The sequence below is a fragment of the Scylla paramamosain genome, chromosome 12, assembly GCF_035594125.1.
Source record: "Scylla paramamosain isolate STU-SP2022 chromosome 12, ASM3559412v1, whole genome shotgun sequence".
Taxonomy (NCBI): domain Eukaryota; kingdom Metazoa; phylum Arthropoda; class Malacostraca; order Decapoda; family Portunidae; genus Scylla; species Scylla paramamosain.
The window spans coordinates 7,222,501-7,247,043 of NC_087162.1; the positions used below are offsets into that span (position 1 = coordinate 7,222,501).

The following is a 24,543-nucleotide window of genomic DNA, read 5'->3' on the forward strand; positions in this document are numbered from 1 at the left end:
GTTCCACAGCTTTCTTAACCCATCTTGAATTAGGAACATCTTGCAACAACCACATACCAGACATTCCACAATCATTACAAATATTCTTTATACAAGCTAACCATGGAGAAGTATAAAGCTCTAACCTATCCAGCTGCAATAGACATTGGTACATTACATAACACAATTTAGTATTTACCTGAAATTAGCCTAGACCAATAACCTATCATTTTTTTTCTTTATATAAATATCAAGTGAAAATACACCCAGTTCACCATACACCATGTCATTACAAATATTCTTATGAACACCCAAAACCTGTTTTAAAAATTTCATGTACATATGCTCTAACTCCGTAGCAATATGGTAACACCAAATTTCAGAAGCATAAGTCAATATAGGTAACACTGTGGCAGTAAATAATTTGAGTTGTATATCCACTGGCAAGTCAAACTTCCTACACTTACTTATTAATGAATACATTGCTTTTGTGGCTGTCTCTTTCAGCTCCAGCTCACCTTTGCAAAACCTCCCATTATAATTTAATAACACTCCAAGATACTTATATTCTGTCACTACTTCAATGTTTTCATCACCAAATTCAAATTCATAGTTGGATAAATTTTGTCTTCCCCTACTAAACACTACTACTTTTGTTTTGTTACAATTTAGCTTCTATTTCTATTCATTACAATATAAATTCAGAGCAACCAGTGCCTGCTTCATTCCATCCTCAATGTCACACAAAATAACTGTATCATCTGCATACATAATAACAAATAGTTTAAAATACATATTTAAAAAATCATCACCAAAATTTACATAACTGCAATTATATTAAATTAATTTACTTTCAATACCATTCACATAAAAAGCAAAAAGCAACGGTGATAAATTTTCCCCCTGTCTTAACCATACATTGCAAACAAAGGTGTCTGAAATCTCCTGGTTAAGCATCACACATGATCTGATATTATTGTACATATTTTTTATTACATTTAGAATTTTCCCTAGCACCTTTTTCCTTCACAAGCTTATACCATAAACCTTCATGCCATACCATATCAAAGGCTTTCTTGTAATCAACAAATAAACAAAATAGCTTTCTCTTCTTCCAGTTAAATAAATCAATTACACATTTCAACAAAACTATATGATCCAGAGTGGAATATCCATGTCTGAAGCCCGCTTGTGTTTCATTAATGATAGATAAGGTGTTTGAATAATCATTAAGTCTTTCATTAAGTATGGAGATGAACAGCTTCCCCATGCAGCTAAGTAAGGTGATGCCCTTGTAATTACTAACATCCTGGATGTCTCCCTTGTTTTTATAGAGTGGCACTAATGTACCCACCAACCATTCAGCTGGCATGACACCAGTATCAAGTATTTTATTAAACATTTTAACATAGAGGGGACACAAAAGATGCTTAGTACTTTTAATATATTCATTTAATATCATATCAGATGCTGGGGATTTGTTGTTTTTTAACTTCTTAATATTTCTAACTACCTCTTCTTCACTTATAGCTATGATCATTACGTACTGATAAAATTTCAGCATCTGCACGGTCTTCATTATTTGTAATATTCACATCACCATTGTCAGAATTTTCATCACCCACTAGCTGCTTAAAATGCTCATAGAATTCATTTAGTATTATGGGGATCTGATAAGTTCTTTCTGACTATTTAAAATTTTCCAATACGCTTTAGGGTCATCACTCTTATATTTTCTAAGTTTCTTTATTAAGTTATCCCTCTCCTTATTATTCACTCTTTTTAGAATTGCTTTATATTTCCTGCTTTTCTTGATCATGTTGTTAAAATTTACACTACTTCTATGCAAATGATACCTCTGTCTAGCATTATGGTATTCCTTTCTGGATGCCCAGCACTCTTTATCATATCCAACTGAGGTGGCATTATTGGACTTTTTAATGAATGATCTTTTCTTCTGTGGTGGGAAAGTTGTAAGTGCCAGCTCAATCAGTATTTGTTTTAAATCTAGATTAATATCATCCATGGGTAATTCATTCACTTTTGCAATCAGTTAATTTATCTTAGTTTCATCAATATTACTCACATATAAAAATTGTTTTTCAACACTCCATTTACTTGGCCTTACACTTGATTGTCTTGATTCCTATGCCTCTTGGTTTACAACAGGCACCGTACTTTGTATCTTACATTTGATTCTTGCATGTAGTCCACAGTGTACATCAGACCACAAAGGTTCATAATCTAATACTTTAAAAACTACAACATACTTCATAATCACTGGTGATCCTAAAAAAAATAGTCAATAGTTGTATTGTGTGTGGTAATAGGTTTGCCAATGTTGCAGTCCTCCCCTAATCATCCATTAAATATAAAAACTTAGTGATTCTTACAAACATCCAACAACTTTTCCTATATGAATTCCTATCTGGGGTTAGGTCCTGGTTTGCTCTAGTCTCAGTTATTCCAAAATCAGTTAAACTTACATACACAGGATCCTCAGCAGCATCAGAAGGAACATCAGACATAGTGAGAGTGTGAGCATTAAAATCGCCACAAAGCACATGCACATAATCATCATATGAGTAAGCAAAAAATCATCCAGCTCATCATAGTGTTCTTCATTACCATATCTAGAGTGTGATGGGGGAATGTAAACACAGTTTACCAGTTCCCTACCAAAATTTACACTACTTCTATCAACTTTAACTGAAAGTAAAGAATCATAAGTGTTACTAATATGCCTCCACTTAAAACTAACATTTTTCTTGATGGCCATGAGTAAACCCCCAGATTTAAACCTGCTTAATTTGCTTCTGTTCTTAAAGACAATGTCAGAGCCAATATTTTCCATATTATTTTTTACATTAATCATATCAGTATCATTACACTTAGTTTTACATAAACAAATCACATCATAATCTTTAACAAAGTTAACAAAATCCATAGATGAAAACTTTGACTTGATACCACAACACATTAATATAATCCAGGGGAGGAACAAACTGAACAGAGTTAATATTATTTACACTAACACTATTATCATGCCCAAGTATGTGCTGTGCCCCAGTGCCATCCTAGGCCCTTGTTAAGTGATCTAGATTTAATCTTTTCCAATCAGGAGCTGAAATACCAACCTTTTCTAAGTTATCAGGACAGTTTATAACTACAGGTCTACCCCCAATGTGCAACCTTGCAAGAATGCTCCCCTCCCTTGTGGACACATTTTCACTGTTTCTTGCTCCTTAACCATATTCAACATTTCAGCCCTTAAGGTCATATCATCATTTATATACACTTTTCTTTGCCTACCTTTGATTTTTTTTCTTATTTTGCATAATTTCATTTCTTTTCTTTCGGTGGCAAAACCTCACAATCACTGGTCTACCTCCTTCCCTGGGCCTCCCCAAACGATGAACAACAGAAATGTCATCCTGCTCAATTTTCACTCCAATAGTATCAGCAAGTTCTATAACTTTAGCTTCCAGCACCTCCTCACTTTCATCCTCTTCTTCCTCTAGTCCAGAAATACGTAAGTTCTCCCTTTAGGAGTACTGCTCCATCTTGTCGTTTTCATACTTGAGCAGAGGCAATTCCTCTGCATTACTGCGATCTTGTTTTCTAATTTATCACTGAATTCCTTGAAAGCAGTAGATACAGCCATAGATACAGCGACAAAAATTATGCTGGCCAGGCTGGGCAGCATAACAACAACTGCATCCTTAATCGTCTTACACTTCTGCTTTCCCTTCCATCAATGCTGCTGGTTATATTAGCAAGCTTATTTTCTACCTTTGTCTTCACTAATTCTTCAAGTTCAGACCCAATGAAGTGTGCCATTGTTGTGTGTGGAGTTCAGCAATAGAATTTCTTTACATGTATAGGTCGGTGAGGGTGGTACAGTATATACGTGGCAACACCACAACACGTTTATATTCTAGTGTACGCAAGGAGGATTTAATACAAATCATACTGTCATCACCTGAACCAGTGGAAGATGCCAGTCATAAAGTGATGTCCAAGTTATCGGCCCTGATCATAGAAGTAGCTGAGATAAAGAAGTCTCTGACATCTCCTGCCAGCCCCATCAATAGGCAGGAGCAGCATTTTCAAGAGCAGGTGTCCAGACAAGAAGTGATCATGAGACAACAACGCTTCCTCGAAGACATAGACAGAAAGGCAAGAGAGTGTAACCTGGTACTGCTCAGAATCCCTAAGGAGCAGAAGAGCTTGGACGGTGCTACAACAGAAGTTGCTAAGATCCAGAAGGTCTTAACAACAATTGGTTCATCTGTGGGTGCACGTTCATCTCGATGACTCAGGAAAGGAGGGTAGCGCCGCCAATCCATCCTGGTCATGGTGGCATTGCAGGAGGATCAGAATGCCGTGTTTGAGAAAGCCAAACGCCTGAAGGTTGCCAGTGAGACATTCAAGCGAATCTTTATCAAAAAGGATACTCATCCCACTGTGAGAGAGGAATGGAAGTGTTTGAAGGATGCAGAAAAGACTGAGAAAGAGAAACCTGATAATGTCGGCTGCAACATCTACATCAACTACAAAGAACACCAGCTCATTAAGGATGGGGAAGTGATTGACAAATTCAACCTCATGTTTTTTTAGGAAGACCACAATAACTATTTTGGAGATGTATTAAGGTTATAGCTTGGAACATAAATGGTGTGAAAACTAAATTAGAAAAACCAACAGTGCAGTCATTACTCTTGCAATACAATATTATTAGTATGAGTGAAACAAAGACACAAATGAATATTAGCTTGCCAGGATTCATAACCTTTAGGCAAAGAAACAGTGTGTCATTTCACCGAGGTGGTGTGGTTGTCTTGGTGAAAAACTACCTGGCGTGTTATGTGAGTAGCATCGATTACAATGCAAATGACCAAGCGTGAATGAAACTCCGATGTTTTCCTAATATTATGTTTGGTTTTTGTTACATCCTGCCACAAGACCGATTATTTCACGCACCAATCATTTGCATCCATTCAAGAGAAAATTAGTGACAATGACTATCAGTATATTATTATGGGTGACCTAAACTGTAGATTTGGGAATTACATGCGTGAGCTACCTGCCCATAGTGAAATCCGACACATCCACACTTACAAATATCCGACTCTGCTGGACTGTGTAAATACTCCAACACTGTGTATTGACAATAAGTTTGTAGTTGTAAATAATTTAAGGACACCAACAAAACATTATGCGATTGACCTAATGTATCGGAAAGGCTGAACCTGGGTGTCAGAACTTGATGTGTGTGTAGTGTCTCATGAAGCTGTTAGCAGCATCAGTTCCTTTTCTGTGCGCAAGACGGAATGCTTGCCATCAGACCATGCTCCTATCAGCACTAATCTTAAAGTTCCAAATATCACCCTTGACACCATATACAGCCGTGCATGTCAGCCAGGCAGCCACGCAGCGCTAGTGAGTGAAGAGGAGCGTCACCTGATGGTTCGCAGATCAGTCAAAGTTTCTAGTTTGGATACCAATGCATTTTTTACCACTATGAATGACATGTTTCTAATTGTGAAAAATATTATGATGTCAATGTATTTGCCCAAAACATTTCTGATGCCTTGTACAAAAGAGTGAGAAGTAGCAGTTCAGCATGTGAGAGGCGGGGAGGTGACGGCACTGCCACTGCCACCACCCATATCCCCTCCCACTGGGACAGGCTGCTGCAGGACAGAGACAACAGATGAATGTGGCAGGCCATCAACTGGAAGGACTGTTTACAGGATGATGAAAATAATAATGTTTAAGCCTACTGATGAAGAATTTAAGCATTTTTACGAAGATTTACTAGACACTGCCACAAGCAACCATGTTGATGGATGCAGAGATGTGACTGTGTTGATTCCAGTTTTACACAATCTGATCTCTCCTGCTGAGGTCAGTGCCCAGGTGGATCACATCAAGGCAGACAAAGTGTGTGGCCAGGACAGTATCCCACCTGGAGTGTTAAAGTTGTTACCAGTTTATTAGTTAATGATTATCACAACTCTGTTCAATACGATATTTTACCACCGCTCAGTACCCTACATCTTGGACTAGGGCTAAGTTTTTCACTATATTCAAGAAGGGTGACCGGAAAGACACAAAGAACTATAGAGGCATTAGTGTAATAAATAGCATTGCTAAATTATTTGATATGGTTGTATGTTCGAGATTAGAAAAGTGGTTCACTCCATACCATGAACAAGTGGGGGCACAGAAATGGCATGGCTGTCTCAAACATGTTGTAACATTGCGTATATTGACCGACTTAGCTAGAAAGAAAAGAAGAGTTATTCATGACATTCAGTGACTTCAGCCAAGCATACGATCTGGTACTGAGACACATGTTAATGCGAATCCTTAAACACTTGGGGTGTGGCGTGGTGATGTTGGCTGTTATCGCTGCCATGTACAGTGTGACCAAGAGCATTATCGGCACTGCAGTGTTCACGGCCACCCTGGGAGAGTGACAAGGGTCCCCGACATTGTGCCTACTGTTCGTTCTTTATGTTAATGATTTGATTAAATTAATAAAAGAGAACTATGAGAACGATGGGTTTTTAATGTGACTGCATGTTTTAATACTCATGGATGATACCGTTTTGCTTGCTACAACACACAAAAGAATGATCTCCAAGTTATCTCTAATGCAGCGATTTTGCGATGATTACAGCATGAAGGTAAATGAGTTGAAGACCAAGGTTTTTGTTATAAACGGAACACCTCAGGACAGGGAGACAATACACGGTGGGTGGTGGAACGGTGCACTCAATGTGTGTACCTGGGGTCTCCTTTCACTGCAGACGGTTTGGTAACATCTTTGGTCAGGGCTCATGCTGAAGTTAAGATGCCACACGTTATGAAATTCATTTAATTTTTAAGAAGGAATAATGATCTTCCTTTCCTAGTAAAGAAGATTATTCTCAAGACGTGTTTGATGTCAGCTCTTCTGTATGGGTGAGTCCTGGCAGAATGCAGATCTCAGGCCGGTAACAAAATTATACAATTGGTCACTCAAAAGTCTGTTGAGTGTAAGATCATCTACTTGCAACGACATGTGCTATGTTGAGGCTGGGTACACTCCTTTACCTAATTTAGTTAAAAGTAGACAGAGAAGTTATCTCTCAAAGATGTGGAGAGAGAGACAGAATGGAGGACGACCCACTAATATTTTCCATTAAAAGTTGTGTGGAAAATCAATATCAAACTCAGATCTATGTTGGAAATCTAATTCACATTATAAATGATGATAAAGCTGAAGGAATCAGAGTGCTAAAAGATAATATCTTGAACTCAACGTCTTCAAAACGTATTACATATAGAGAAGTGAACCCAGACCTCTCTGTTCACCCAGTGTATGTTGCCATGACTCCTATTAACGAACATCACCATGTTGCCTTCACTAGATTCTGAGTGTCGGCACACTCTCTGGCAGTAGAAGCAGGCAGGTAAAACAGAAGGGGTCGTGGAAGATTACCACTTGAAGAAAGACTTTGGGTCTGCGGTAGCATTCAAACCGAACACCACATAACACAATACTGCACCTTCACTCAGCATCTGAGAGACATTCACAACTTTTCCAGCAATCCAGATTTGTTTTCAGATAATTTCAATGGTGCTGAAAGATGCAACATAATATACAAGATTTTAGATATATACAAAAGTTAGTACTTGTCGTCCATATACTGAAAGATTAGATAATATGTTTAAAGTTTAGTTTGTATTTTATATTATATGCATGATGTGTCACCCATGAGGTCATGGGGTTCATTTTATTTATATGTAAGGGTCATTAAGTATATATAAACAAGTGTACCTTTAAAGGAATCTATTTTCTATAATGACTTATTTTATTTTTGTATACAGGATAAACTATTGAATCCTATTGTAAGAGGATCAAGTACCATCATGCATATTACAAAGGATTTGAATGTAAGCATGTAGTTTTCATTGTACTTATTATTATTACAAAGCAAGATGTAAACCATAACAAAGATGCTGCTAGTGATTATTCTTAGATTTAAGGTATAACTTCCCCAATGAAGGTAAAAAAGGTATTTATCATGTTCTGTATTTTTATACTGTGTCTAGAATATGCATATATAAACAGAGAAGTGAATTATAGTGTGTATAGGCAAGAAACATTACCTAAGATATGTGTACATAATTTCTTAGTGCCTACATATAGTGAAGCATTATATTAATACCTTCAAAGAAGATTAGTGAACCTCATATATGTAAGTAGTAATTGTGTGGTTAGGTATTAATTTTAATTTATAACTTGCAGCTTTCACGCCCATGCAAGAGGCAAACGTGGTACAGAGGACCTAAAGACCCTTGTGATACAAGATAGTGTCTGTTGATTGACCCAGCACTAATAATTTGACATAAATGTGATCCCTCAGTAAGAACTGCCACAGTGAAAGCTTTTCCACTTCAATGGGAGAAGTGAAAATTCAAGTTGGATCACTACACCGCGTCTACCTGTGGTGACCAAGTTAACTACCTACACTGCTCTTCACCTGATCCTGCAATCAAGTGTGTGGTCTCAAGCAAGAAGACAAACAAGGAGAAGGTTAAGGTTAAGAAGAGTGTTGTTAGGTACTGTATTTTTTTTGTGTATAAAGTTCAGTATAATACCAACACCATGGCAGACAGTGGAAGTGATAAAAAGGACACTGTCATCAATCCAGGTAGAAAAAGTGAGAGGAAGGTAATTCCTACAGAGAAGGATAGACAGTATCAAGTTACACTCAAGGACAGGTATAATGAAGTGTATCAGTGTCTAAGTGAACTAATGACAGTAATTTGGAAAATAGTAAGTAGCAATGATTCTCCTCAGTTAGTGTATGATGACTATAAAAAGTGGAAGGAGCTTTATGTTGTTTCAACAGTTAGAAAGTGACTTGCAAGTAATACTAACTAAAGAAGAAAAGGCTGAGTACATGGAGGAATTCACAGATCATGGCAAGGCTTTGATAGAATTTAAGGAGGAAATAGAGAAATATTTTGCAACTAAGAGTACTGAATTCCAGTATGGAAATGTGCATGCTGATAACAGTGTTTTACAATACAGTCATGCTTCAAGTAGATCAAAAGTTAGTTCCCTTTCAGTACGTGAAAAGGCAGAACACATACATTTGGAGGACCAGCAGAAGAGAGCGGAACTTTTGGCCTGCAGTGCAGCACTCTGCCCTACATGAATTAGAAATTGAAGCTAAGATGCTAACCATCCAGAACTAGATAAATTAAGAATGGAAAAGAGAAAGAAAGAACTAGCTTTAAAAACAGAAATGGAAGTTAGCATAGCAAAGCTTGAAGCAGTAGAGACGATTTTAGAAAAACCAATTGGGGAACAACAGACTGTACCTGGAAACACGACACCACCGTCTGAACCTAAAGTTACAGGCCCTGCATGGTTGAGACAAAATGACTTGAGAGCTGCATCAACACCATACATGCAATATGGTGCAGCCAACAAACCAATACAGTCAGTACTGAATTCTGCAGCAACAACCTATGCACCAACCTCCATGATTGTGCCTCCTCTTCCTCCTCCTCAACAACAACTACCATCTATGCAACCCAGTACTGGAACCAATGATCTAACATCTGTTATATCTTCATTGGCTGACATTTTGGCAAGCAGGCAAGACAAATTACCTTTGAAAGAACCAGACATATTCAAAGGGAATATGTTTGAGTACCCAGAGTGGATCATCTCCATAGTAACTCAAGTTGAGTGCAAGTATCCCAAGGCTACTGACAAATTATATTATCTTGGGAAGTACACATCTGGGGAAGCCAAAATGTGTATAAAGACTTTGTTATCATTGAACACAGTAGAAGCATATGTTAAGGCAAAGAAGTTGTTAGCTGACAGATATGGAAACAAACTCATACTTGCTAAATCATACCGTGAAAGAACTGAAAAGTGGCCAACTGTGAAAACTGGTGACGGCAAGGCATTATGTAACTTTTCTGATTTTCTATTACAATGTGAGACAGCAATGTCAACACTTTGTCAGTTGAAAGTGTTGGATGATGCTGATGAACATCAGAAAATAATAAACAAACTGCCAAAGCACATTCAAGAAAAATGGACGGCATATATTGATAAATGGCTTTATAATGAGGATAATGAACAGATCAGGGATGAGTATCCTCCCTTCTCAAAACTATGTCAGTTCATAAGTAAACAAGCTTGTACTGCTTGCAATCATCTCAGTGCACAACTTGGTGAGTCAAAGGTTAAAGATATGAAGCCAGCACAAAATAAAGCTCGCAGTTTTGCCTCAAGTTAGCAAGGTAGCGACAGAACCAGTCAATTTTGCATCACAAAACAGCAAGGCAGTGCCAGAACCAGTCAGTTGTGCCTCACAAATTAACCCAGTAGACACTACATAAGCTGAGAACTGTGACACCAAGAAAAAATCTGATGAAAGTTCTAAGTGTCCTCTCTGTGAAAGACAACACAGACTGGAAGTTTGCAATGTGTTTAAAGCAATGTTACTTTCAGACAGAAGTGAGTTTGTTAAAAAAAAGGATATTGTTGGGCATGCCTCCAATGGGGACACAGAAGTCGCAACTGCAGATACAGAATGAAATGTGAAACATGTGGACGTACACACCCAACATTACTTCATGATGACTCAAAACTGACAAAGGACACAAAGAACACAGGACAGGAATCAAAGATCACACACTGTACTGAAGTCTGCAATACAAGTACACAAGACAGTGGATGTTCCCATTCATTGATTATACCAGTGCTACTACACCATGAAGATAACCAAACTGACAGCTTTATTGTATATGCACTTCTTGACGACCAGTCAGATGTTTGCTTCATATCTGACTCTGTGTTGGACAAGTTAGACACCCAAGGAGAGGAAGTGCAAGTACGTTTATCGACTATGCTAGCTGAAGACACCATCACTTGTAAGAGAATAAGTGGGTTCGTGATAAAAGGAATTGCAGTACCCAGCATAAAGTTGTCAAAAACCTACTCCAGACATACTATTCCAGCTAAACAAGGGGAAATTCCCAAAAAGGACTCAGTTCAGAAATGGAACCACATACAAGAAGTTGCAAATTTATTACCACCTTATTTCCCAGATGTTGAGGTGGGACTGTTGATTGGACTCAAAATATGCTCAGCCCATTAAACCCTTAGAATGTGTACCAGGAAAGGGAAATGACCCTTATGCACTATGCACTACTTAGGGATGGGGTGTAGTGGGAATCATGAGTCCAGGTTACAAAAGGCACTTATAAGACCCGTCAGTTACTAGTCACAGAAGAAAGAAAACGTCACTTCACACTGAAGACTCATGTAAAGGAAGTGAGTCCCATTAAGGTAAACAAAATGTTTGAATTAGAATTCTGTGAATGAACCACTGAAGAAAAAATGTCACAAGAAGATAGAAGGTTTCTGAAAACTATGAACAATAACATACACCAAAAAGATGATGGTCACTATGAGGTGCCACTTCCCTTCAAAACAGATACAGTGAAACTTCTGAATAACAGGCAATTAGCTATGAGAAGACTCCAAAGACTGAGGACAAGGTTGATGAAGGACCCTAAGTACAAGGATGATTATACAGCTTTTATGCAAAACATGATCACCAAGAACTATGTAGAAAGGGTTCCAGATAATGAAATGTCTCTCTGTGATGGGTCAAGTATGATAAATTGCACACCATGATGTGTACCACCCTAAGAAGCCTGGCAAGATAAGGATTGTGTTTGACTGCAGTGCTGAATATGAAGAAGTCTTGAATCGACACTCACTTCAAGGCCCTGACCTAACAAACAACCTCGTTGGTGTGCTGTGTTGCTTTAGGAAGGAAAGGATGGCCTTTACATGTGATATAGAAGGTATGTTTCACCAAGTTGGTGTTAATGAAGACAGAAACTTGCTAAGATTCCTCTGGTGGAAAAATGGTCAATTAGATAACACTCCTATGGAAGTAGCTCCTATGGAGCTACTTCATCACCAGGGTGTGTCAACTTTGCATTAAAACACACAGCTGACAGCTACAAGGACAGCTATGAAGAAGCAGCCAAGTTTATAGAGACTTTTATGTAAATGATGGTATTGCCTCAACCGCCTCAAAGGAAGATGCACAAAAACTTATTGAAAATGGCATGAAGTTGTGTGAAAAGGGAGGTTTCCATCTTGACAAGTTTGTAGCAAACAACAAGGAAGTTCTAAATGCTCTACCAACCAGTGAACAAGTACAAGATTTTGATAAAGTAAATATTCTGCAAGAAGACCAATTAATAGAAAGAACTCTTGGAGTACAGTGGTGCAATGAAAGTGACACCCTACAGTTTAACATAGACCTACAAGACAAGCCCCTTACTTGACATGGTATTCTGTCTACACTCAGTTCCATTTTTGACCCCCTCGGACTTGTATCACCTACACTCCTTAAAGAGAAACTCAACTTTTTTTTTTTCATGTAGGAAGGACACTGACCAAGGGCAACAAAAATCCAATAAAAAAAAAAATGCCCACTGAAATGCCAGTCCCATAAAAGGGTCAAAGCAGTGGTCAAAAATTGATGAATAAGTGTCTTGAAACCTCCCTCTTGAAGAAATTCAAGTCATAGGAAGGTGGAAATACAGAAGCAGGCAGGGAGTTCCAGAGTTCACCAGAGAAAGGGATGAACGATTGAGAGTACTGGTTAACTCTTGCGCTAGAGAGGTGGACAGAATAGGGGTGAGAAAGAAGAAAGTCTTGTGCAGCGAGGCTGCGGGAAGAGGGGAGGCATGCAGTTAGCAAGATCAGAAGAGCAGTTAGCATGAAAATAACGGTAGAAGACAGCTAGAGATGCAACATTGCGGCGGTGAGAGAGAGGCTGAAGACAGTCAGTTAGAAGAAAGGAGTTGAGACGAAAAGCTTTTGATTCCACCCTGTCTAGAAGAGCAGTATGAGTGGAACCCCCCCAGACATGTGAAGCATACTCCATACATGGACGGATAAGGCCCTTGTACAGAGTTAGCAGCTGGGGGGGGTGAGAAAAACTGGCGGAGACGTCTCAGAACGCTTAACTTCATACTTCATAGAAGCTGTTTTAGCTAGAGATGAGATGTGATGTTTCCAGTTCAGATTATAAGTAAAGGACAGACCAAGGATGTTCAGTGTAGAGGAGTGGGATAGTTGAGTGTCACTGAAGAAGAGGGGATAGTTGTCTGGAAGGTTGTGTCGAGTTGATAGATGGAGGAATTGAGTTTTTGAAGCATTGAACAATACCAAGTTTGCTCTGCCCCAATCAGAAATTTTAGAAAGATCAAAAGTAAAGCATTCTGTGGCTTCCCTGCGTGAAATGTTTACCTCCTGAAGGGTTGGATGTCTCTGAAAAGACGTGGAAAAGTGCAGGGTGGTATTATCAGCATAGCAGTGGATAGGACAAGAAGTTTGGTTTAGAAGATCATTAATGAATAATAAGAAGAGAGTGGGTGACAGGACCGAACCCTGAGAAACACCACTGTTAATAGATTTAGAAGAACAGTGACCGTCTACCACAGCAGTAATAGAACAGGTGTGGTAGACAGAACCGAACCCTGAGGAACACCACTGTTAATAGATTTAGGAGAAGAACAGTGACCGTCTACCACAGCAGCAATAGAACAGTCAGAAAGGAAACTTGAGATGAAGTTACAGAGAGAAGGAGAGAAGCCGTAAGAGGGTAGTTTGGAAATCAAAGTTTTGTGCCAGAGTCTATCAAAAGCTTTTGATATGTCCAAGGCAACAGCAAAAGTTTCACCAAAATCTCTAAAAGAGGATGACCAAGACTCAGTAAGGAAAGCCAGAAGGTCACCAGTAGAGCGGCCTTGCCGGAAACCATACTGACGATCAGATAGAAGGTTGTGAAGTGATAGATGTTTAAGAATCTTCCTGTTGAGGATAGATTCAAAAACTTTAGATAGGCAGGAAATTAAAGTAATAGGACGGTAGTTTGAGGGATTAGAACGGTCACCCTTTTTAGGAACAGGTTGAATGTTGGCAAACTTCCAGCAAGGAGGAAAGGTAGATGTTGACAGATGGAGCTGAGAGATTTTGACTAGGCAAGGTACAAGCATAGAGGCACAGTTTCAGAGAACAATAGGAGGGACCCCATCAGGTCCATAAGCCTTCCAAGGCTTTAGGCCAGTGAGGGCATGGAAAACATCATTGCGAAGAATTTTAATAGGTGGCATGAAGTAGTCAGAGGATGGAGGAGAGGGAGGATCAAGCTCAGAATTATCCAAGGTAGAGTTTTTAGCAAAGGTTTGAGCAAAGAGTTCAGCTTTAGAAATAGATGTGATAGCAGTGGTGCCATCTGCTTGAAACAGAGGAGGGAAAGAAGAAGCAAGGTTATTGGAGATATTTTTGGCTAGATGCCAGAAGTCATGAGGGGAGTTAGGTCTTGAAAGGTTTTGACACTTTCTATTAATGAAGGAGTTTTTGGCCTGTTGGAAAACAGACTTGGCATGGTTCTGGGCAGAAATATAAAGTGCATGAGATTCTGGTGATTGAAGGCTTAAGTACCTTTTGTGGGCCACCTCTCTATCGTGTATAGCACGAGAACAAGCTGTGTTAAACCAAGGTTTAGAAGGTTTAGGACGAGAAAATGAGTGAGGAATGTACGCCTCCATGTCAGACACTATCACCTCTGTTATGCGCTCAGCACACAAAGATCGGTCTCTGACACGGAAGCAGTAGTCATTCCAAGGAAAATCAGCAAAATACCTCCTCATGTCCCCCCAACTAGCAGAGGCAAAACGCCAGAGGCACCTTCGCTTAGGGGGATCCTGAGGAGGGACTGGAGCGATAGGACAAGATACAGATATCAGATTGTGATCGGAGGAGCCCAACGGAGGGTGACAGCATAAGCAGAAGGATTAGAGGTCAGGAAAAGGTCAAGAATGTTGGGCGTATCTCCAAGACGGTCAGGAATACAAGTAGGGTGTTGCACCAATTGCTCTAAGTCGTGGAGGATAGCAAAGTTGTAGGCTAGTTCACCAGGATGGTCAGTGAAGGGAGAGGAAAGCCAAAGCTAGTGGTGAACATTGAAGTCTCCAAGAATGGAGATCTCTGCAAAAGGGAAGAGAGTCAGAATGTGTCCACTTTGGAAGTTAAGTAGTCAAAAAGTTTTTTATAGTCAGAGGAGTTAGGTGAGAGGTATACAGCATAGATAAATTTAGTTTGAGAGTGACTGTAGTCGTAGCCAGATGGTGGAAAACTCAGAAGACTCAAGAGTGTGGGCACGAGAGCAGGTTAAGTCACTGCACACATAAACGCAGCATCCAGCTTTGGATTGAAAATGAGGATAGAGAAAGTAGGAGGGAACAGAAAAGGGGCTACTGTCAGTTGCCTCAGACACCTGAGTTTCAGTGAGGAAAAGAAGATGAGGTTTAGAAGAGGAGAGGTGGTGTTCTACAGATTGAAAATTAGATCTTAGACCGCAAATGTTACAGAAGTTAATGAAGAAAAAGTTGGGGGGGGGTGTCAAGACACTTAGGGTCATTGACAGAAAGGCAGTCCGACTTGGGGACATTTATGGTCCCCTCCCCAGATGGGGACTCTGATGCTGGTGTAGGAGTCGCAATAATGATTTTAAAATTTTTGAGAGAGAGGTGTGTGTTATTTGGTGCTTGTAATTTTGTGTGAAGGAAGAGAGTTGTCTTTAGAGGGCAGGCTGTGACTGCCCCCTTGTGTTGTGAGACACAATGGAAAACGTTCAGTGAGGTCACAGCTGGGTTTAATGATAAGTTCACAGCACCCTCTGAACAGTGCTTTAGAACTCACTGGGAGTAATTATCGTTTCAGCAGGTGTCTACTGCCTCCTCCTTGCAAGAACTATGTCGTGATGGACATGGTTGGGATGACCCAGTACCTGATGCTACACAAGTTGATTGGGAGGAATGGAGGAGTGATACTTTGAGTCTTGTTGAACTCAAAATACAACGATGTTATAAGCCACAAGAATTTGGTCCTGTCAAGACAGTTGAGCTACACCACTTTTCTGATGCTTATCTCTCTGGGTATGGACAGTGTAGTTATTTAAGACTAATAGATGATTAAGGTAGTGGTAACACCACTCTGGTGATGGGAAAGTCATGTGTTACACCTCCCAAGCCAGTTACAGTGCCACGTTTGGAACTGACAGCAGCCACAATGTCAGTGAAAGTGAGCAATTTCCTGTGTAATGAGTTAGAGTAAAATGACATCACACTGTATTTTTACACTGACAGCAAGGTAGTTCTGGGATACATTGCATATGAAAGCAAAAGGTTCCACATATTTGTTGCCAATTGAGTGCAGATCAGAGACTACACTGTTCCCATAGACTGGAGGTGTATAGTAACTGATCACAATCCAGCTGATTATGCCTCCAGATTGACTGCTCAAGAGTTGAAGGAATGTACATTGTGGTGGAAGGGTCCAGAGTTTCTCTTAAGCAATGAAGCACTGTTGCCATCCACTGAACACAATGAGTTGTCTCCACATGACCCAGAGGTAAAAAAAATCTCAGTCTACAGTACAGATACCAAGATCTTGCAACAAGAGAATGTCCTTGACAGATTGGAATACTTTTCAAGTTGGTTCAAAGCAAAAAGAGCAATTGCAGTCATTCTTTGATACAAGAGGATTCTAAAGGAACGCATAACACAGAAGTCAGAAGGCAGGACATGTCTGAAACCTAAGGGTATGAAGAAGCACTACACTCCTGTTAACGTTCAAGAAATACAGGAAGATGTGATCATATTCTGTGGATGGTGCAAGATCAAAGCTTCCATAAGGAGATGCATGTGCTAAAAAGAAAGGAGCCTGATGGCAAGAAATCTGTGGTAAGCAAGAAAAGTCCTTTGTGGTCTTTAGATCCCTTTATTGATGACAACAATTTGCTGAGAGTTGGTGGTCGTATTTGAAGAGCCACACTCCATGAGGACATTAAACACCCACTCAAACTGCCCAGACACAGCCATATAACCAATATTGTGATCAACTACTTCCATGAAGAAAGTGGGCATTCTGGATGTGGCATGACCTTAAATAACATCAGACAAGCTGGCCTTTGGATTATAGGAGCTCGGGCAGCCGTGACGAAGCTAGTGATGAAGTGTGTAACCTGTCACAAACTCAGAGGTTCAACATGTGAGCAGAAAATGGCAAATTTACCAGAGGATACACATGAACCTGCACCACCCTTTACATATAGTGCTGTAGATTATTTTGGTCCATTTTATATCAAAGATAGAAGATCAGAATTAAAATGCTGGGGTGTCCTGTTCACTTGTCTAGCCTCAAGGGCTATTCACATTGAGACTTCTAATTCTATGACAACAGACTCCTTTATTAATGCCTATAGGAGATTTGTATGTAGAAGAGGCGCAGTGAGAGAGTTGCACTCAGACAGGGGAAGCAACTTCACTGGCGGTAAAAATGAACTTGATGCAGCCTTAGAAGAAATGGATGACTTTAAGATCTCAAGAGAATTGCTGAAGAGTAACTGTGACTTTGAGAGATTTAAGATGAATGTTCCACATGCAAGTCACATAGGTGGAGTCTGGGAGAGAATGATGCACACTGTAAGGAACACACTCTCAGCCATCCTTGAGAAAAATGCTCAACAACTAAATGATGAGTTGTTGAGAACCTTGATGACTGAGGTAGAGGCAATAGTCAACAGTCGTCTTTTGACTTACATAGACACAATGACTCCAGACTCTTTAGAGCCTCTCTTTCCAAGTCAAATCCCGACACTCAAGTCCAACATAATCCTGCCACCCCCTGGTAATTTTTGTACCTCAAGATATATACTGTCGACAACAATTGAGGCATGTACAGTACTTAGCAAATGAGTTTTGGAGAAGATGGAGAACAGAGTTCCTGTCACTTCAACAGGAAAGAAAGGAGCAGACAAAACTCAGAAGAAATCTCAAGGAGGATGATGTTCTTGTAGTGGATGACCTACTGCTGAGAAATCAGTGGCTACTTGCTCGTGTTATAAACTGTTGTCAAGGACGTGATGGAGCCACAAGGAAAGTGAAGTGAAAGTCAGTGATGGATCAGAATATGAAAGGCCTGTACATAAACTAGTGTTAGTATTAGGTCAAGACCGGGGTATCCCCAACGAGGAGCCAAAGAATCAAAGGCAGTGATAGTAGTAGTAAGGAAACAGATTGTAAGTCTGGCTTAATGGACCAGTATTGTGCCTTGTTTTTTCATGTATTTAACTTGTAAGAAAATATTATTTTTCTATTTTTTTGTATTACTAAATTATCTAGTCTCTCTAGTTTAATATCAAGAATAAAATGTGATTTGTACTTTTGGGAGACCTGACATCAGTATTATATTGTAATAATGCATTTATATATTATAAGTAGTAATTTGTGCCAAATTAGGGGAGCCATGTAAAAGTCATTAAGTATATATAAGTAAGTGTACCTTTAAAGGAATCTATTTTCTATAATGACTTATTTTATTTTTGTATACAGGATAAACTACTGAATCCTATTGTAAGAGGATCAAGTACCATCATGCTTATTACAAAGGATTTGAATATAAGCATGTAGTTTTCGTTGTACTTATTATTATTACAAAGCAAGATATAAGCCATAACAAAGATGCTGCTAATGATTATTCTTAGATTTAAGGTTTAAGCTTCCCCACTGAAGGCAAAAAGGTATTTATCATGTTTTGTATTTTTATACTGTGTCTAGAATATGCATATATAAACAGAGAAGTGAATTATAGTGTGTATAGGCAAGAAACATTACCTAATAAATATTATATGTGCGCCTAATTTCTTAGTACTTATGCAGTTAGATAGTGAAGCATTATATTAATACCTTCAAAGAAGATTAATGAACCATATATATGTAAGTAGTAATTGTGTGGTTAGGTATTAATTTTAATGTATAACTTGCAGCTTTCACGCCCATGCAAGAGGCAAACGTGGTACAGAGGACCTAAAGACCCTTGTGATACAAGATAGCGTCTGTTGATTGACCTAACACTAATAATTTGACACAAGTGTGATCCTGCGGTAAGAACTGCCACATTATGTGTGGCAGTATATGGTTTTGTTTTATTAGTTATGTGGTTTTAGATGCTAACTTTTCTGTTTATTGTTTTTTTTTATCAGAATAACTAGTTTTAATGTTTAGTTCATATTCTCATTGTATTTCTGCTGAGAGTTTAAAAGACAACTATCTATGTCCGTTGGGGGTGAGTGTGTGTGTGTGTGTGTGTGTGTGTGTGTGTGTGTGTGTGTGTGTGTGTGTGTGTGTGTGTGTGTGTGTGTGTGTGTGTGTGTTTGGAATGTTTTGTATTTTATTAATTTTAAGTTAAATTTTAGCGGTTCTGCAGTATTTTAGTGTTTTGTGTTAATGTATATTAAATTTTATTCTAATGTTGGATACCTAGAGCTTTTAAATCATTTAGTGCTTTATGTTTTCTTACATTCAGTTTTATACATCTGGATTATTTTTATCTACTGTATCTTGAATAAAAAGAAAAAAAATGTCTTATTTGTATGGACTGCAGCTATTTTCTCAACTTTGTAACTGATGGTTTCAACAATTTTAGTGTTGGGAACTTGTATATGTATTGTAAGTTGTGGTCAATAAACCTATAATAATAATAATATAGTGTGTGTGTGTGTGTGTGTGTGTGTGTGTGTGTGTGTGTGTGTATATATATATATATATATATATATATATATATATATATATATATATATATATATATATATATATATATATATATATATATATATATATATATATATATATATATATATATATATATATATATATATATATATATAAAATGCATTACTCTGACAAATCTATTGCACATTACATCAATTAAAACAGTAAGCACTTGCCCTCCTTGAGGAACTCCAGGGGTAGGATTCTGAGGGCCACCAGGATGCCTGGCAGTTACAGCTCCAATCTCACCGGGCAACTGTGCAGGTTGATTTGGCAAATTTAGCCAAGAATCAGGTAGAGACTAAAAAAAAAAAAAAAAAAAACTGATAAATTAGTTTGCAAATTATCACCACCATAATTTATGTATAATAAAGCAAAAACAATCAAACAAATGATCTATGCAAGTACATATCATTGTACTTACAACAGGCTTATTTTGATTGATACGAACATTAGGAGGCTTGTCAATAATTTGTGGATGGAGAGTATTCACTGGAGATGAGCCTGCATTTGGTCCTCTAGATAACATCATGCCAGAAGAATTGGTATTCTGAGGAACAGTAGGGCCCATCATGGTTCTGTCAGGACCTTTACTTAGGCCACCTGCTTGCACTATCTGTCCAGGTAAGCCTCCTGGTGCCCTAGGTACTCCAGTGGTGGCATTTGCAACACTTCCAGGCATGCCAGGCTGGGCATTGGCAGGCATTCCTGGAACACCTCCACTAGGCACCTGTGGCCTCAAGCCTCTTGAGGCTGTTGGTCCAGGAGATACAGATAAGGGTGACTGCAATATGTCACCTTCATACGATCTCTTAACCCCTCTTGGCCTTGGCCCTGCAGTTTGCCCTGGTGGACCAGTTGGTACCTGACTTTGGACACTAAGTGGGCCTGTGGGACCTGGGGGACCAGATGGACCTGATATTGGGCCAGGAACACCTCCTGGACTAGGGCCTGGTTGTGGCACTGTTGCTGGCATTTGTCCTGAATCTGCACCAGCTGGTGGCACAGATGGAGGGACTGGGGCAGTTGGCTGAGGCATTGAGGGATTAGCTGCCCCACCAACCATATGGGTAGCATTCATCGGTTGCATTCTTCTCTTCATCAACTGCTGCTGTTGGAATCTCTGCTGCATTTCTTGCTGACGTAGCTTTTGTTTAATGTAAAAGCAATATGGTACAACACATCTCTCTTCTTTGCAATTTCTTGCATGGTAACAACAGAGAGCAATGAGCTGTTTACAAATTGCACAGCCACCATTATTCTTCTTTTTACATGATTTTGTGTGTGCCAACACTCTCTTCATCTTCTGGCAAGATGGAAGCCTGCAGGTAGCATCCTTGCACTGTGAAGCATGGACCAAAGACTGAATACATCTCTGTATAGACTGTCTGCGTGCCTCCTGAGGACTGAAATTTTCTGTAGAGACTGATCCATCCTTCAGTTCCACGACCAGCTTTACCAGCTTGTGGTTATTACCTTCACCCCTGAAACAAGAAGTACAGAGGTCAGTCATCACATTCTTGGCAGTGGTAGGAAGTCTCCACATGCACCTTACAGTGGTTACATGTATATATAAAGTGATCCTGGCCCTGGTTATGAAGTTCATACTTCATAACCATTGTAGAGTACTTAGCACAGCCTCATCAGTGGTGACAATGGCATCAGTGATCTTTTGCTTTAGATCAGTGATATCCCATATCTGTTTGATACATGATATCTTTTACATAACCCTACAGTAAGACGTCCAGGTGAGTGATATCTGATGAATGAGGTGGCCAGGAAAGTGAGCCATCCCTTCCAATCCACCACTCTGGAAATGTTTGATTCAGGAACCCATGATGCAGTCCCCAATGTGATGGTGCACCATCTTGCTGGAAAATGATGGTTGAAGTTCATCTAGTTGTGATGCCACATATTCAGTCAAAAGTTCGAGGTAAACATTTGGACCAATGATTCAATTACACAAGATTCCACATGATTTCCTGGCCACCTTGTTCACCAGATATCACTCCCCTGGACTTCTTTCTGTAGGGTTATGTTAAAGATATTGTGCACTGAACAAAGATATGGGACATCATTGGTCTAAACCAAACGATCACTGATGCCATTCCCACCACTGATGAGATTGTGGGGCAGAGAACATGGCAAGAAATCCAGTACTGTTTTGATGTGCTTCATGAAAGTAATGGTGCCAATATAGAGGTGCATTAATGAGGAGAAAAAAATAAATAAATAAATAAAATAAAAAAAATCAATATTTAAACTTCATTTTGTTATAATTTCCACATATGTCTGTCTGTTTGCTTTTGTAAGAAAATTTTTAAAATTGTAGAGACTTTATGGACACACACACACACACACACACACACGCATTATATATATATATATATATATATATATATATATATATATATATATATATATATATATATATATATATATATATATATATATATATATATATATATATATATATACATATATATATATATATATATATATATATATATATATATATATATATATATATATATATATATATATATATATATATATATATATATATATATATACCATATAAAGCAAAGCTGAAATCCACACAACAAAATACAGAATTACATTAGAAAAATTTTTCTCATCAATTACATACTTAATTACAAAACATTCTCTCACATTATTGGAAGAGGAACCCAAGATGAGATCACTCCCATTACATCTACAACACACCCACTGAAAAGAAAGATCACAACCATTTTTTTCTCCACAGTTCAGGAGGTAGATCTAATAAAAGCCAGCAACATATGCTTTCATACTGACACATCACTGCTTACATTCCCCACAATGCTTGATGATGTTACTTTAGTGGGCATTTTATAAGTTAACCTATTGCTACCATTCAATTGCATGGGTAGCAGTGGCAGCTTATGGTTAAATTAGTATAGTGTCTATAGTAAATTAGTATGGTATCTACCTATCTATCTAATTCTATCTATCTGTGGTGGCATAGTTGGGGAGGGGGTTGAGTAGGTGGTGCAGGGGGGAGGAGGGCCCCAACTACACTGAACCAGCTTTGGGGAGGCCCAGCTTGCAAAAGGTTGAGAACCCCTGCTTTATATTATGACCTGGGAAATGCATACCAATCTTACCAATGTGACACGTGATCTGGTAGCAGCTTTCATATTGCGCATTATGTCACAGTTCGCACCACACTTTATAGTTTTGGGAGCTACTGTACACCCTGAGCGCATACTGTCAGCTGGATCCACACATACATATTTCCCCCCTTTATTTCAATCTGGCAGCATCATTGCCATCTAATGTATCTCTAAAGCTGAACTTTTTGCTCAAACTTTTGCTAATAACTCCACCTTGAATGATTCAGGGTTTGTTCCTCCCTCTCCTTCATCCTCTGACTACTTCATGCTACCCATCAAGATCCTTTACAGTGATGTTTTCCATGCCCTCATTGGCCTTAACTCTTGAAAGGCTTATGGACCTGATGGGGTCCCCCCTTTTCTTTCCAAAACTGTGCCTCTGTGCTTGCATCTTACCTAGTCAAACTCTTCTAACTCTGTCTATCAACATTTACCTTTTCTTCTTGCTAGAAGTTTGCCTACATTCAGCCTCTTCCTAAAAAGGATGACTGCTCTAATCCCTCAAACTACTGTCCTATCACTTTAATTTCCTGTCCCTCTAAAATTTATCCTCAACAGAAAGATTCTTAAACATATATCACTTCACAATCTTCTATCTAATCGCCAGTATGGGTTCCATCAAGGCTGCTCTATTGGTGATCTTCTGGCTTTCCTTATTTGTCTTGGTCAGACTCTTTTAGGGGTTTTGGTGAAACTTTTGCTGTTGCCTTAGACATATCAAAAGCTTCTGATAAAGTCTGGCACAAAGTTTCAATTTCCAAACTACAGTAAAATCCCTCTTATCCGGCATCAACGAGACCGCCGACATGCCGGATACTTGAATATTGCCGGATACTTGAATAGAAGTGAAATTATGTCCACAGTCACCACCCTACACTCACGCATCTTACCATAACAAAGATCAGCTGATCTTAATCAACAGCTGATCTGATCAGCTGCTTAAGTTTAAGCACAACACGCTTCCTTTTTTCTACAACTTTAGGCATGATGAAGGCGTCAGGAGATAAACAGTGCACATGCAGGACTGAGTCACTGAGTAAACAGTGCAGTGGGCTGTGGGTGGCGCGAAGCAGTGCGCTCTGGTGGTGAGGGGACAAAGTATGCCTCGCGCGGGAATTTTAATCGATTTTATGAGTACACATTGATTTTTTATTGATTTTAAGGCTCGGGGAAAAATGTACCGGATACTTGAAGCTGCCGGATACTCGAATGCCGGATAGGAGGGATTTTACTGTACTCTCCTACAGCTTCTATCCTTCTCTCCATAACTTCATCTCAAGTTTGCTTTCTGACCATTCTATTGCTGCTGTGGTAGATATTTACTGTTTTCTTCCTAAGTTTATTAATAGTGGTGTTCCTTAGGGTTCTGTCCTGTCACTCACTCTCTTTCTGTTATTCATCAATGATCTTCTAAACCAAACTTCATGTCCTATCCATTCTTCCTGCACTTTTCCAGGTCTTTTTGTAGAAGTCCAACTCTTCAGGAAGTAAACAGCTCAAACAGAATGCCTGACTTCTGGGCTCATATTCTACATTGTACTATGGTCGACCATAGCTAATAATTATGGCTGAAAAAATTTATGACTGTCAGTTTTATGGCCGTCAGAAGTTGTCAGTCATATTTCAATCACCATCTGCCGCTAGAATGCATCTTCACAATTCATCAACTTTAAATTTATCG

The 24,543-nt window shown here is 39.0% G+C and overlaps 2 protein-coding genes across 9 annotated transcripts in view; one reads left to right on the plus strand and one right to left on the minus strand.

The window, feature by feature from the left end:
- The window catches only part of LOC135105640 (histone lysine acetyltransferase CREBBP-like), a 49,277-nt gene that overhangs the window by 15,867 nt on the left and 8,867 nt on the right, over positions 1-24,543 (minus strand). For 3 of the 7 annotated variants that reach the window (XR_010270935.1, XM_064013995.1, XM_064013997.1), the window contains 2 exons: positions 20,159-21,191; positions 19,884-20,008 (listed from right to left, as the gene is read on the minus strand). Coding sequence is in view for 5 of the 7 variants with exons in the window: in XM_064013995.1 (XP_063870065.1) it covers positions 19,884-20,008; positions 20,159-21,191 (1,158 nt within the window). In the remaining 2 variants the exon portion in view is untranslated. Of the gene's footprint in view, positions 1-19,858; positions 20,009-20,131; positions 21,192-24,543 lie in introns of all 7 variants that reach the window. The other 4 variants (XR_010270934.1, XM_064013994.1, XM_064013996.1 and 1 more) reach the window with 2 other exon arrangements.
- Positions 7,967-14,619, plus strand: LOC135105641 (uncharacterized). 2 transcript variants are annotated; one of them, XM_064014000.1, is made up of 2 exons: positions 7,967-8,048; positions 8,282-14,619. In XM_064014000.1, the coding sequence occupies exon 2, from the start codon at positions 9,249-9,251 to the stop codon at positions 10,296-10,298; it is 1,050 nt and encodes a 349-aa protein (XP_063870070.1). In that variant the 5' UTR covers positions 7,967-8,048; positions 8,282-9,248; the 3' UTR covers positions 10,299-14,619. The 2 variants fall into 2 exon arrangements, with proteins under 2 accessions (XP_063870070.1, XP_063870071.1); XM_064014001.1 differs by having other exon boundaries at positions 7,972-8,039.